This window comes from Ylistrum balloti, unplaced genomic scaffold (genome assembly GCF_031769215.1).
Source record: "Ylistrum balloti isolate Yb309-2 unplaced genomic scaffold, AGI_CSIRO_Ybal_v1 Utg369966, whole genome shotgun sequence".
NCBI classification, from domain to species: Eukaryota; Metazoa; Mollusca; class Bivalvia; order Pectinida; family Pectinidae; genus Ylistrum; species Ylistrum balloti.
Window position 1 is genome coordinate 474,099 of NW_026782061.1, and position 16,577 is coordinate 490,675.

The 16,577-nt window shown below is 36.3% G+C and overlaps 1 protein-coding gene across 1 annotated transcript in view; it reads right to left on the minus strand.

Moving 5' to 3' along the window:
• Window positions 1-16,349, minus strand: part of LOC132547629 (nuclear receptor coactivator 2-like) — a 34,971-nt gene extending 18,622 nt beyond the window's left edge. The window contains exons 1-4 of the mRNA XM_060211412.1: window positions 16,312-16,349; window positions 7,573-7,742; window positions 362-453; window positions 152-241 (exon numbers count right to left, since the gene is read on the minus strand). Of these exons, the coding sequence (XP_060067395.1) occupies window positions 152-241; window positions 362-453; window positions 7,573-7,742; window positions 16,312-16,349 (390 nt within the window). The remainder of the gene's footprint in view (window positions 1-151; window positions 242-361; window positions 454-7,572; window positions 7,743-16,311) is intronic.
• Window positions 16,350-16,577: the final 228 nt, after the last annotated feature.

Here is a 16,577-nt window from a genome sequence, read left to right on the forward strand (position 1 = left end):
CATGCCTAACCACCAGGCCCCTCACCTTTATCTTCTGTTCCAACAACATCTTAATTTACACAAAATGATGCCTGTAGATTAAGAGAAGATATATGCAAAATACAATTTAGATATGACAACCCATTCTTTAGGATTAAATGTCCCGACTCACCTCTACGTATTTAAGATAACTGGACACATTTTCAGACACAAATTCAACTTTTCCTTGACTGTTTACAACAAACAGGAATCCATCAAGGGCCTGTTAATATACAAAACAACAAAATTAAGAAATATACAGATGTGTAATTGTTTTCCTTAATTACTCATTTTTTAGTGTAAATTATGGAAATATTTTTATTTGATAAACCAAAAAATATACCTCCAAGAGAAGAGGCCCAATCACATTGTTTGCCAAAACGGTGGACTTGCTGGAGGACACTTGACTCTGTTGTACTGCCTCTGATCCTGCTTCTGAAATAGGACAAATAATTACATAACAATCTAGGTCAAAATTAAGTTACAGTTTCCTCTAAAATTTAGGTCATAGTTTGCTCTAAAAATAAGGTCACTGCTTCCCACTAGCTCCTACGGAATAAAGTTAACCAGAGATGAGGTGAAAACCGTATTATGCTTGCCTGTCAAGTAAATAGCATCACAAGTTTCACTCAAAATTAGGTCAACACAAGTTTTATTCAAAATTCGGTCACAGCCGCCACTGAAAACATGGTCACAGGTAAAATCAGCCAGAGAAAGAATCCACCATCAGCTCATTGTACTCGGTATATATATCACCTACATTATTTCTAGAAAGATCTTGCCCAATGAACTAACAAAACAGGTCAGAGATTGATAATTTTGTTTTGATGAACTCCAGCATAAAACAGCATCTGAAACTCAGACTTGTGCCATATTCTCACATTCAAACTATATATGAGTCTAGTAATTAGTTTTTTTTAATGCAACTTCTGTCAAATTTACGTAAAAATTGTCCAAATATGTAAAAGTTAGTTATTTACAAACTTGTTGTAATTCCACACACTCAGCATGTTATACTGATGCTATTAAGAATCACAGATCAGTATGGCAGACTGACTGAATTCTCAGACTTTCACTAGAATGAATCATGACAACCGTTTGTTACAGCGACCCTATCTATCAAACAGCATTTTAACAGTTTTCATTTGTTTAATTTTCACTGTCAACTACATCCGGCCAAACTCTGTAATGAATGTCCACCTGTGTTTGTATTAATCGGGTGCTGTCTATAATTTTGTCTGTATCTGTATAGGTTTAGGTTGTATTGTGTGGGTTCTTTAAAATGTAAATACACCACTGACCAGTTGCCTCGAGCTCTCTTCCTCAGGACAGTGGACCAGACACATATACAGGTGAGATCTAAATATAGATTCAGAAGTACGAGACATTCAACTAATAGATGCTAATGGTGAGCACATTGGCGGAAGTTTGCAAGCAAGGATGGATGCCAGAAAGTGCCACGGGTGGGCGAAATAACGCTGTGGTAGTACGAGGGAGCACTACAGCAGTGAACAACACTGCATCAAATGTGAGGTTTGTTGGTTGGTTGACAGTTTTTTCGTCTCTGTGACTCCTCCCGTAGCCGGGTATGGTCTCACTGATGAATGTTAGTGTTCTAGCGATGTTCGTATTTGCTCTTTCCCTGGCGCTAATATATATACTATTTCGTGCCTATAGCAGACTTAATCTTTCCTGATCCCTTGTGATTTTTCATAAATTCGTAAACTGGTATTTTTTCTCCGGTTATTTGTACAATTGAAGATGTAACACCAGATCTAAGCTAGAACCAAGGAGGGACAACGATAGGTAATATATACCCGATAACTTGTTACAACTCTATAACAAAGCCATGTTTGGCTTCAACATTATGTAACAAAAGCTGTAAAATAGTGACTTACACAGCAATGTTCAGCTTCAACTTTACCTGGTGAAAATGTGTAAGTGACATAACAATGCTTGGCTTCAATTTTATATAATCAAACTGTGAAACAGTGACATACAATGTTCAACTTCAATTTTACAATGCAAAACCTTTTAATTGACCGGTGACATAGCAATGCATAACTTCAACTTGCTGTCATCAAACCTTGTTTTGGGGATGGTGAGGGTGGGGTTGATGGGGTAGGTCACATGCAACAACAGAAAAATACATGATAATTATTGAATATGTCTTGTTTATAACTATTGTTGTTCTTCTCATACAACAAACAACATTTCTATCTCGTCAAGATAAGCAATCTTTGTGAAATATTACAAGGGAAATAGCATGGGTTCCCTCATTCATCACATATGTGTGGCTGAAGTACATGTGGGCTTCCATGAAGGCCCACACACACCAGTCATTCTAGTCAATCCAAGAGGATTTGGCTGGGAATATGAGTAGTAGGATGAGGGAAACCTTATCAGGTCTCTCTGTGAGAGCTGAGCCTAGCCTTGTGTTTCCAACCATCACAGTAGCAATATTGATTTTTTTACAACCTTTCTTTGGCCAGTTATCCAATGTGTTTTCCAGATCTCTGCTTGTCTCCAACATGGTACATGTCATATAATAGTCCCCAGCTCTGGCCTACTCTCGTGTTGTACAAAACGACTTGTCGTGTTTTCTTCTATTATGTTGTGAAATCTTGATGACAAAGTCGTGTGCGATCCTGGAGAATTGTCGCGTTTGGGGAAATCACTCCAATCAGCAACAATGTCCCTTCAATATGAGTTGTCATGTTTCTAGAAATTATTCTAATCTTCAACACAGCTTCTGAAAAAATTCGACTAATTTTTCGAGATAAATGAGAGGAACACTCCCAGGCAATCTGTCAACCTACTGTGTGAAAATCTCACATTTACTTTAAGCAAACCAAACCCAAATCACTAGGCAGTCTCTAGAGAATCTGTCAACTAATAACACAGCCTCAAGAAGTGGTGTGTAAAGAGTTCGAAGTAGACAGTGTTTTGGCTAGAGAGGCTGTAACATACTAAATATTCGGACAAGTGTATTTTGTTTAAGGGAAGAGAGCGACACTTAACCAATGTTGTAATGATTGGCTTTTTCCATATCTAAAAATTCACATCTGTATAAATTGTGTGCACACATGATGGAATCCAGTATAACATTCCATATTTTCTCTGTTTTTTATGAGTGCTGTTACATACTGTACATTTATATCTTACTACATGCACTCAAAACAGTACTGCCAGACGACACAAGCATAAATGTCAGTTATGTGCTGTGAAGGTTTTCATTCTGAACAATATGGATGCACAATGTGTCCATGATATAGAGATAGAGGCAAGATGTTGCTGCACAGATTTACAGAAACTGTAACTACAGAACCATGCTTTACTATAATACAGAGTTACAGAGGGAAAGTGTAATAACTACAGAACCATGCTTTACTATAATACAGAGTTACAGAGGGAAAGTGTAACTATAGAACCATGCTTTACTATAATACAGAGTTACAGAGGGAAAGTGTAACTACAGAAACATGCTTTACTATAATACAGAGTTACAGAGGGAAAGTGTAACTATAGAACCATGCTTTACTATAATACAGAGTTACAGAGGGAAAGTGTAACTACAGAAACATGCTTTACTATAATACAGAGTTACAGAGGGAAAGTGTAATAACTACAGAACCATGCTTTACTATAATACAGAGTTACTGAGGGAAAGTGTAACTACAGAAACATGCTTTACTATAATACAGAGTTACAGAGGGAAAGTGTAACTACAGAAATATGCTTTACTATAATACAGAGTTACAGAGGGAAAGTGTAATAACTACAGAACCATGCTTTACTATAATACAGAGTTACTGAGGGAAAGTGTAACTACAGAAACATGCTTTACTATAATACAGAGTTACAGAGGGAAAGTGTAACTACAGAAATATGCTTTACTATAATACAGAGTTACTGAGGGAAAGTGTAACTACAGAACCATGCTTTACTATAATACAGAGTTACTGAGGGAAAGTGTAACTACAGAAACATGCTTTACTATAATACAGAGTTACTGAGGGAAAGTGTAACTACAGAAACATGCTTTACTATAATACAGAGTTACTGAGGGAAAGTGTAACTACAGAAACATGCTTTACTATAATACAGAGTTACAGAGGGAAAGTGTAACTACAGAAACATGCTTTACTATAATACAGAGTTACAGAGGGAAAGTGTAACTACAGAAACATGCTTTACTATAATACAGAGTTACTGAGGGAAAGTGTAACTACAGAAACATGCTTTACTATAATACAGAGTTACTGAGGGAAAGTGTAACTACAGAAACATGCTTTACTATAATACAGAGTTACTGAGGGAAAGTGTAACTACAGAAACATGCTTTACTATAATACAGAGTTACTGAGGGAAAGTGTAACTACAGAAACATGCTTTACTATAATACAGAGTTACAGAGGGAAAGTGTAACTACAGAAACATGCTTTACTATAATACAGAGTTACTGAGGGAAAGTGTAACTACAGAAACAGAAACATGCTTTACTATAATACAGAGTTACTGAGGGAAAGTGTAACTACAGAAACATGCTTTACTATAATACAGAGTTACAGAGGGAAAGTGTAACTACAGAAATATGCTTTACTATAATACAGAGTTACAGAGGGAAAGTGTAATAACTACAGAACCATGCTTTACTATAATACAGAGTTACAGAGGGAAAGTGTAACTACAGAAACATGCTTTACTATAATACAGAGTTACAGAGGGAAAGTGTAACTACAGAAATATGCTTTACTATAATACAGAGTTACAGAGGGAAAGTGTAATAACTACAGAACCATGCTTTACTATAATACAGAGTTACTGAGGGAAAGTGTAACTACAGAAACATGCTTTACTATAATACAGAGTTACAGAGGGAAAGTGTAACTACAGAACCATGCTGTTACATCAATACAGAGAATGTGTAACTATAGAAACGTGTTGTTACAGCAATACAGAGATATACAGGAATGAATTGTTGCACTAGAGAAGTATATTTTTGCCAAAGAGATACTTTTGTTATAGAGATACTGTTGCTATAGAGATAATTTTATCTTAAGAAATACACTGTTGCTTCAGAAGCATATTTACTGTAGAAAATATACACTGTTGCTATCGAGGCAGTCACTATAGATATATTTGTTGATAGAGAAAGTTATAACAGAAACACAAAATTTCGACAATAACATACAATGTTGCTATATAGAATGCTTCTGTCCAATGGAAGAGTTTTCTTCAACCCTTCCTCTACTTTTAACAAACATTGTAGGCACATATTTAGTCCTGTGTACATGCCTGTGGTGGTGAAAAGTACCCATAATGCACTCTTACAGATGAGAGATGATGGAGTGGTGATGAGTGACATATGGACAGGCCGGAGGTCATTTGGATGACCTTGTGAATTATACTGCCAGATGTAGACATTCCTTCCCCTAATAAACAGTCATGTCTACTCATACACATCACTGTATCAACTAAATCCCCATAACAAACTCTCAAAACAAATCATCAAAGACAAGAGGCCTAAAGGGTCATCTGCTACAACTCTCAAACTAATATAAAAGAGATGCTATGTGAACAGAGAATTTTACTGTTTTTCATTTTTGTATAACTTTCATCATGACAAATGGTAACCTAGTTAAATATTGTAAACTTTACCCCTCCACATGAGAAACATGAGGTCATGAAATTTTCAATTTAGGTTTAGTCCCTCTAGACCTTTCCAACTATGAAGAATATTTGATTCGATCATATTTTGGTACTGAGGAGATTTCTATAATTTCAGTCAATCTGACCAATTTTGGCCCACCTATCAGTCCCTCTGAGTCAACCAAGGTCAATATGTGCAACTGTCATCTTAAATAATTCTAATCAAGTCTTAACCATTACCAAAAAAAAATGAAATTCGAAATTCACTATTTTAATAAATCAGTCTGTAAGACCCTACCATCCATGAAGAGTATTTGATTCTACCATATTTGGGTATTGAGAAGAGAAATTTAAACAATTTTGACTACTTTTTGGTCACCCCTCAGGCCCCTGGGGGTGCAGACCATATAGGCATATAAACTGGTGCAGGCATTTTCAGGAAGTTGAAAATGTAAAAAGTATACTGAAACATTGACAATGCAGGGCAAACCCACATCATATCATATAGGTTACCATGAAACTTTGTCGCGGGTGACCGAAATATCCCTTAAACATCTTTCAAAAACAATCCCCGGAAACAATTCCGAAAACAAATCACCAAAGCAAATCTCCGAAATGAAATCACTATAACAAAAATCAATACAATATTTTAATTGGACAAGAACCTGACTAAATTGACCAACCATGACTTTTTACACTGACCCTATGTGAAAAGTTTGATTCGGACAAGAAATATATCTAAATTGTCCAATACGATATCAACATAAGTTCTGACTCGACTGTCTGAACATGTGTGTTATGATTTCCTTTATCTTTTCAGGTTTGAGGTTTGAATATACCATCGTGACCAGAATGCAGTGAAATAGCCTTGTTTAATCAGACTGGTGCCTGTCTATACTCTCCGCGTTGTCAAAGCAGAAATTGATCATACTAACCTACCTCAATTTGATTCCAACAAGAACCTGTCTACAGCTCAACTGTGGTTATTGCAGCCATGTTTGACCAGTTTAGACAAGAACCTGTCTATACTGACAGACTTTAATCACTGACCCAGTCTAATTTGGACAAGAGTTTGGGCAAGAACCTGCCTAAACTGACAGACTTTAATTACTGACCAAGTCTAATTTGGACAAGAGTTTGGACAAGAACCTGCCTAAACTGACAAGACTTTAATCACTGACCAAGTCTAATTTGGACAAGAGTTTCGACAAGAACCTGCCTAAACTGACAGACTTTAATTACTGACCAAGTCTAATTTGGACAAGAGTTTGGACAAGAACCTGCCTAAACTGACAGACTTTAATCACTGACCCAGTCTAATTTGGACAAGACAAGAACCTGCCTAAACTGACAGACTTTGACTGACCCAGTCTAATTTGGACAAGAGTTTGGACAAGAACCTGCCTAAACTGACAGACTTTAATCACTGACCCAGTCTAATTTGGACAAGAACCTGCCTAAACTGACAAGACTTTAATCACTGACCCAGTCTAATTTGGACAAGAGTTTGGACAAGAACCTGCCTAAACTGACAGACTTTAATCACTGACCAAGTCTAATTTGGACAAGAGTTTGGACAAGAACCTGCCTAAACTGACAGACTTTAATCACTGACTCAGTCTAATTTGGACAAGAACCTGCCTAAACTGACAGACTTTAATCACTGACCCAGTCTAATTTGGACAAGAGTTTGGACAAGAACCTGCCTAAACTGACAGACTTTAATCACTGACCCAGTCTAATTTGGACAAGAGTTTGGACAAGAACCTGCCTAAACTGACAGACTTTAATCACTGACCCAGTCTAATTTGGACAAGAACCTGCCTAAACTGACAGACTTTAATCACTGACCCAGTCTAATTTGGACAAGAGTTTGGACAAGAATCTGCCTAATTTACTGACCGTGTTTGATCTGTTTGATTTGGTTCAGACTCTCCTGTAGTATTGCACACTTCTCCGGTTTCACTGAGAAGGAGTTCATGTCCGTGATCCTTGCTGAAATTAACTCTGCAAGCTCCTCAAAGTACGCGTTCTCCTGGTCCCTACGCCGCCTTTCATTTAGGCGTTTCTGTCTGTAAAGTAAAAAAAAAAAAATTCGTCTTAATTGTCCTTCAACTAAATGTTTAACTTATGATTTCTCTCCTTCTTTCAAAATTTTGTAAAATGTTTGTGTTTTTCATTTTTGAAGAGAAAACTTTTCAAGATAAAGAAAGAGCACACATGTTTTATGTAGGAATTTTCATAAGTACATTTGTAATTAGTGTAACAGATTGACTACGTTACTAATCATGTGTCAATTAGGGACTGAAACAACCTTTACATGGCCTCTCTTTTGTATTTCATTTTCAAAGACTTCTGTATACAGTTAATTTGAAGTCGGTGATTTTATCATGGCTAATATTCTAGGTTAAACAACATCTTAATCATTCTAAAAAGACATAATGGTTTTATAAAGGGTTACTAAACAATATTTACACAACTAAATAAGCCCAGACATTGCTGACAGCAGTGACAAAGACCACCCATAACTTTGAGATTTGAACCCACATCTACTATCCCATTGGTTATCTAACATGACTGTCCAGTTTATACCTCTTGCAATAAAAATCCCCCGGGTACTCTGTTTTCCTCCCAATGTAAGACCCACCCCCCCCCCCGTTCCATCTGGGACAACAAAAGTGATTAAAATAAGCTGAAATCTTGTTTTGCAAATTGTTGTAAAATGAATAAATAATGTTTATATGATGCTATCAACAAATAGTGTATCCTGATTGCTATTCAATAAACATTTCTTGTCTCATTTCAAATTTCCACAATTTTATGAAAAAAACCATGTTTTTATCCAGGAATTCATGCAATTGACTATGGTTTCTTTACATATTTGTTTTCAAGGCATCTGATTTTTGTGAATCAATTCCATCCTGGTAAGAAAAGTGAAAAACTGAACGATTACGAATTTCACAATATCCTCATTTTACAACCAAAACCAAAACATATATCTGAAAACACATCGGATGAGTGACTTCTATGGACGCCAGTACTACCATACATTATTCATAAAGGAATACCGTTCTCATTCATCAGAGCGATATGTCCTTTCACAGCAAATTAACAATAACATTTCTGGAATACAAGGACAATCTCGTATAAACAATAGTGGATGTTTTACACAATAAAGGTACCGATGTTACAAAGGTTTGTATTTATGTACCTACAATATAGTTAGGAATAAATTGGAAAACATTCCTGTAATTGTTTTAGAGTACACAAGCACACCTGTCAGAAACATGTACACCTGTAATTGTCCATGATCGGGATATACCATTAATTAGGTGTGAAAAAGTTTATTGCGATTCAATATATCATGATATTTGCCTTGCAATTCAATTTTTGATATATCCATATTTCAAAATAGATGTTAAACTTGTCATTTCACGAATGACTTTTTAAATATTCTATTTCTCTCTAAATATAAAGTAAGAAAGATTTCTATTATATACTAGTGTATACTGGTTAGACATCCTCAGCTTATAACACGATATTAAAATGTTTAGTACTTTTTATTTGAATTTCGTGACTGTTTCCATTCAAAATTTTTAAGGATATAATTTTTTTATGCTGTTAGGCATCTTCTGACAACCAAAATGGAGGTGCATAAGAGAGGTGATAACAGACTGGGTGGTCGGGTAGATTAATGAATTAGCCAACCTTTTTTCTCCCAGAAATAAAAACACTTATAGGGCAAGTTAGCTTAAATTTGGTCAAATATCATTCTGTATGTTGAGAAAGTTTTGCCCCTGTTTAAAACTTGCTTTTTTTATCCATGAACATGGATTTAAAGTGACAGCAAACATTTGTTACACTTTTGTAATCATTTTTTTATAATTTTCAGGAGGCAAAATAAACATGGGGCAAATTTATGTATAATATGGTACAAAGGGGAAATAATCTGGGGCGAAATAAACAAGTAAACAGACATAGGTGTTTCCTATACTGATTGAAAGAAATATTGGTATGTCTGCAATAAACCCAGGTGTATACCATAATTTACACTACCTTAATTACCGTATTTATCATGCTAAAAGCCCAGGAGAGCAAAACATGACCTCTGACCCTAAGTTAGCAAGCTTGTCTCATTCTGGAACTGTTATTGATTTGAAGTGGGTTTATTACCAGGCATGGACTTACTGTTGATAAATATGGTAATTAATCATTGTACTTCAGGTGTCAGTTTACAGGTAAAAACACAAGGTCATCAAAACCTTTCACTATAATACCTATATATTTGAATACCTGTATATACAGATATACTAATGATATACCTACAATAGACAGATATATATATATAATCTATAAGATTCACCAGGTAGACTTAAACGTCGGCAGATAACACTGACATTTTACTTACATAAACCTTCTACTTCGCCAGAGTGTACCAGACAAGCAAAGGAACAGAGATATTTTGTTCTCCTATCTCTACCACAGCTAAAACTCTTATAAGGAATAAATATTTCACAGGTTTTAGTGTTTCTAAGGGCCTTCAACCAACACCCAAAGAAATCAACACACAGTGACAGATCACATGGTTTTCAAGGCTGGCTGTTCTGCTAGTTGTTAGGGTAACATCTGGTGATGAATAAACTGGTATTATTGGGATTGGTATTATTGAATCGGATACGCAGCGTGGATTTTGCTGACATCATGTTAAGCTGTACTTATATAAAAGAAAAACTATCATGATCGATTGTAACATGATCATGATGGTCTGATTTATGAGTCCTTTCAGTCAATTTTAATTGCTCTTATGTTCTAATTCATTTATAACTAATACAGCCATGCTATGTTGTCTTTCTTGTCAATCACTTTATATCTTGAAGTGTCTTTGTCTCTCCTTTCATGCCGTCAAATGTCTTGTCCATCACCTTAAACCATCACGTGTCTTGTCTGTGACCAATTACATGGTCAAGTGTCTTGTCTGTCACCTTACACCTGTCAAGTGTTTTGTCTATATTTCTATACTGTCATGTGTCTTTTATGTAACTTTATACTGTCACATGTCTTGTCTGTCACCTATACTGTCAAATGGCATATCTGTTACATTATACTGTCACAAGTGTTGTCTGTCCCTTTCCACTGCCAAGCATCTTGTCTGTCACCTTATATTGTCATGTGTCTTGTCTGTAGCTTTATACTGTCAGATGTCTTGTCTGTCACCTTATACTGTCAAGTGTCTTGTCTGTTCTGCCACCTAATACTTCCAAGTGTCGTGAAAGTGACATTATACTGGCAAGTGTCTTGTCTGTCACCTTATAATGTCAAGTTTTATCCGTCACTTATACTCTGAAGTGTCTTGTCCATCTCTTCATACTGTCTAGTGTCTTGTCCGTCACTTTGCTTAGTCAAGTGTCTCATGCTACAGACTTATACAGTCAACAAACTGGTCTGTGTCATAGAGATTCTTGAAAAGCAGATCTGAGTCTAGGAAACACTTGTAATGCTATTAATATTTGAATAAAGGCTTGCTTTTGAGAGTATTTATTAAACAAAACATTCTCTATGTAATTAATATTAATGAGTAAATGTACTCCAGATTGTAATGAGCTGTATGAGAACAGCTTGCCATGTTTTGATTAAAGCCTAGCTATTAAAGGTGTATTGAATTTGTGAAGGACTCAATGCATTGACATACACCATCAGGTAGAATAAGGAGAACGGTTAGGTAGACTATGGAGAACAAGTCCCATCAAGTTCTGTTTTTTTTTTTAAATCTCAAGGCTAAGCTGTGTACTATGTTGAATGTACAGGTGTCAAATTCAAGGCTGTGTTTTACCTGTAAATAATACCAAGCTTAGAGTATTGTTACTATTAATAGCATTTCATCCTAACCTACACATACACAACTTATAAAACATGAACCAATAAAGATGAAAATGGTTTTTGAGTTTGTCCAGGAATGTTAACAATAATTTCAAATCCCTATCTAATACAAAGCATTGGTACATTAATACATACACTCATTAACCTCTTTCAAGCTACCTGTGTCAAAGTAATGTTATACAGCTATAAGGGGCCAGTGTCAATATAATGTTATACAGCTATAAGGGGCCAGTTTCTATGTAATGTTATACAGCTATAAGGGGCCAGTGTCAATATAATGTTATACAGCTATAAGGGGCCAGTTTCTATGTAATGTTATACAGCTACAAGGGGCCAGTGTCAATATAATGTTATACAGCTATAAGGGGCCAGTGTCAATATAATGTTATACAGCTATAAGGGGCCAGTTTCTATGTAATGTTATACAGCTATAAGGGGCCAGTGTCAATATAATGTTATACAGCTATAAGGGGCCAGTGTCAATATAATGTTATACAGCTATAAGGGGCCAGTTTCTATGTAATGTTATACAGCTATAAGGGGCCAGTGTCAATATAATGTTATACAGCTATAAGGGGCCAGTTTCTATGTAATGTTATACAGCTACAAGGGGCCAGTGTCAATATAATGTTATACAGCTATAAGGGGCCAGTGTCAATATAATGTTATACAGCTATAAGGGGCCAGTTTCTATGTAATGTTATACAGCTACAAGGGGCCAGTGTCAATATAATGTTATACAGCTATAAGGGGCCAGTTTCTATGTAATGTTATACAGCTATAAGGGGCCAGTGTCAATATAATGTTATACAGCTATAAGGGGCCAGTGTCAATGTAATGTTATACAGCTATAAGGGGCCAGTTTCTATGTAATGTTATACAGCTATAAGGGGCCAGTGTCAATATAATGTTATACAGCTATAAGGGGCCAGTGTCAATGTAATGTTATACAGCTACAAGGGGCCAGTTTCTATGTAATGTTATACAGCTATAAGGGGCCAGTGTCAATATAATGTTATACAGCTATAAGGGGCCAGTGTCAATGTAATGTTATACAGCTATAAGGGGCCAGTTTCTATGTAATGTTATACAGCTATAAGGGGCCAGTGTCAATGTAATGTTATACAGCTATAAGGGGCCAGTGTCAATATAATGTTATACAGCTATAAGGGGCCAGTGTCAATGTAATGTTATACAGCTATAAGGGGCAGTGTCAGTTTCTATGTAATGTTATACAGCTATAAGGGGCAGTTTCTATGTAAGTGTCAATATAATGTTATACAGCTATAAGGGGCCAGTGTCAATGTAATGTTATACAGCTATAAGGGGCCAGTTTCTATGTAATGTTATACAGCTATAAGGGGCCAGTGTCAATGTAATGTTATACAGCTATAAGGGGCCAGTTTCTATGTAATGTTATACAGCTATAAGGGGCCAGTGTCAATATAATGTTATACAGCTATAAGGGGCCAGTTTCTATGTAATGTTATACAGCTATAAGGGGCCAGTGTCAATATAATGTTATACAGCTATAAGGGGCCAGTTTCTATGTAATGTTATACAGCTATAAGGGGCCAGTGTCAATATAATGTTATACAGCTCTAAGGGGCCAGTGTCAATATAATGTTATACAGCTATAAGGGGCCAGTGTCAATGTAATGTTATACAGCTATAAGGGGCCAGTTTCTATGTAATGTTATACAGCTACAAGGGGCCAGTGTCAATATAATGTTATACAGCTATAAGGGGCCAGTTTCTATGTAATGTTATACAGCTATAAGGGGCCAGTGTCAATATAATGTTATACAGCTATAAGGGGCCAGTGTCAATGTAATGTTATACAGCTATAAGGGGCCAGTTTCTATGTAATGTTATACAGCTATAAGGGGCCAGTGTCAATATAATGTTATACAGCTATAAGGGGCCAGTGTCAATGTAATGTTATACAGCTATAAGGGGCCAGTTTCTATGTAATGTTATACAGCTATAAGGGGCCAGTTTCTATGTAATGTTATACAGCTATAAGGGGCTAGTTTCTATGTAATATCATACAGATACAAGGGGCTAGTTTTCATGTAATATTATACAGCTATAAGGGGCCAGTTTCTATGTAATGTTATACAGCTATAAGGGGCCAGTGTCAATGTAATGTTATACAGCTATAAGGGGCTAGTTTCCATGTAATATTATACAGCTATAAGAGGCTAGTTTCCATGTAATGTTATACAGCTATAAGGGGCCAGTGTCAATGTAATGTTATACAGCTATACGGGGCCAGTTTCTAGGTAATGTTATACAGCTATACGGGGCCAATTTTATGTAGTGTTATACAACTATAAGGGGCCAGTTTCTAGGTGATGTCATACAATTTGAAGGGGCCAGTGTCAATGCGATGTCATACAATGTTAAGGGGCTACTGTCTTTGTTGTACTATACAGTTCTTAGGGGCCACTGTCTTTTTACAATTCCTATACAGATGTTCTACACATGTAGTGTAAAGCTGTAAATTTGTGATTTCACAACAGCTGTAAAAGTTCAATAATCTCACATTTTAGATACAATATCGAAATCTGACGATAAATACACCTCTTTGTGGTACCCCATCACGTGTACATATGTACACACTGTTTATACTGTTTAGTAAACACACTGTTCATTTGTTTACATCTCTACATGCAAATACAAGATATTTTATACAACATTACATAAACACACTAGTTGTTTAGCAGTTATAGAATTTTATACTGATCAATGAATGGTACATTTAACACTCAAAGTTCTGTTAACATATCCATACCCAGTACTAAGTCTGAAAACACAACCAGTTATACAGGAACACAAATCCATCGTTGCCTACTTGTTATAAAGCCAGAGCCAGCACACACAACTGCCAGCCCCTACCAGCACTACTACTGGTATATACCTCTAAAACTTACCACATATTGCTGATTTACGATTTAAAATCCACAACAAGATGGTTGCATTATTAACACAATCCACTAAGTATATAAAATTATGGGTCAGTGACTTGTGTATCTAAGAATCACAGTGTTGCCACACGTACAGTATGTAGTCTAAATCCTCCGTGTTCCACACAGACATATTCCAGTGTAACACGAACACATGGCCGCGGCCTGTACAGAGGTTATGGTGTCCATCAGGACATAAACATGGCCAGCTCCAGTTTACCTGTACATGACATGCACACATCATAACCACATGTCACATGGTCAAATAATTCCCAAGGGATCCAGTGCAGGAATCCCTGTTTTATGTCAAGGGGTTAGGGACAGGCCCCTAGCCCCAGAAATCCATGTGTAATCGCATGGTGTTTCCTTGCAGGTCTGGTTGAATACACTGAGAACTGGCCGCCACAGTGAGCCAATGTTACCTGTATATTGCTGGTCTTGCCATACAATACACAGTTTTACATAAGCTATTTACACAGCACAAATAATACAAGGTCACTCACCACCACTAGCCTGTACAGGTAAGGCTGGGCTGGTTGTGTTCAATGTAGGCATACACATGCTCCAGGCTGTAATCACTCTGTGGGACAGTGTACAACAAGACACTGCTGTAATCATTTTGAGGGACTGTGTATGAACGTAACTCCGTTGTACAGCATTCAGCTGTAATCACTCAAGGGGATTGTATACAAAGAATTAACACTCAACTATAATCACTATTTGGAAACATGTATAAGCTGTAGGCTGTAATGTGTGGGATAGTGAACAAACAAATCAACTGTAAGAACTGTGGAGCTGTTTACTACCCACACTTGGCTGTAATCACTTTGTAGGATTGTCTACAAACTACACAAGACTGTAATCACTCTGTGGGATCATATACTATCCATATTCAACTGTATTCACTCCTGGAGCTTGGTTATCAACAACACTCAGCTGTAATCACTCTAGGAAACTGTGCACTAATAACACATGGTTCTTACCACTGTTTAGGATCTTGTACTACTTACATTCAGCTGTACTCATTTTAAAGGACTGTGTAATGACAATGACTGACTGTAATCACTCTGTAGGACAGTGAACTAACCATGTTCATCTTAAATCACACTATGGGTCTGTATACTAACAATGCATGCCTGCAATCACTGTGTGGGTATGTGTACTAAATACATTCCACTGTAATCACACTTTACAATTGTGTAGAACATTTCACTGTCATCATTCTTTGGGGCGTTGTATGTATACTTATAAAACATGACTGTAATGACTAGGTGAGACTTACACTTCGCTGTAATCAGTGTAGAAAATTTTGTAATAATACTCAATTGTTATCACTCCTGGAGTCAGTACTTATCGATTATGCTTGGTTATTAACCCACCAATTCTCCCGTCTACATCCACTCCACCTCTAAACTAAATTTGTTGATTTATTTTGTAAAAACAGAAACCCATGGCAAGTCTGAAATCTCGTTAGAGATATTATTGTAAAAATTCTGAAAGCTTACGTAAATGATCATCTACACCTTTTTGTTGAATTATTTGGTTTCTGCATCATAAAAACAAAAAATCCCTCTGTGAAAATGCTACTTTAACGAGGACACGGCTGCAAATATTCTAAAAAGATCTTTTGTAAGCAAATTGGAAAACTAAGAGGTGAAAATTGTAAAAACCGGCTGAAGATTTAGAGTTTGGAAAGTGATGTGTAGAGAATATACACAGTAGCTCATGATTTATATGCATGAGAAATGATAACCATTTCCTTATCTGGTTATGTGTGCATGTAAGGCCTACTCACACAAGCTTCTCTTCCAGCTGGGCCCCAGCTGATAGCATACTGGCAGAATAACGATGACAAGGAGGATTTAGAGGAGAAAAAATAGAAAAGGAGAAAATGCAAAGAAAAAGAAGAAAAAAAAACAAAAACAATTACTATAGATTTGCCTAGCATTTCTTGGTGTTTAAGTATGCATTACACTGTTTATCGTGCAAAAAGACCACAAGACAAACATTACCTCAGGTTTTAAAGTCTACACAAACCAAAGACATCATGAATTATGAAAC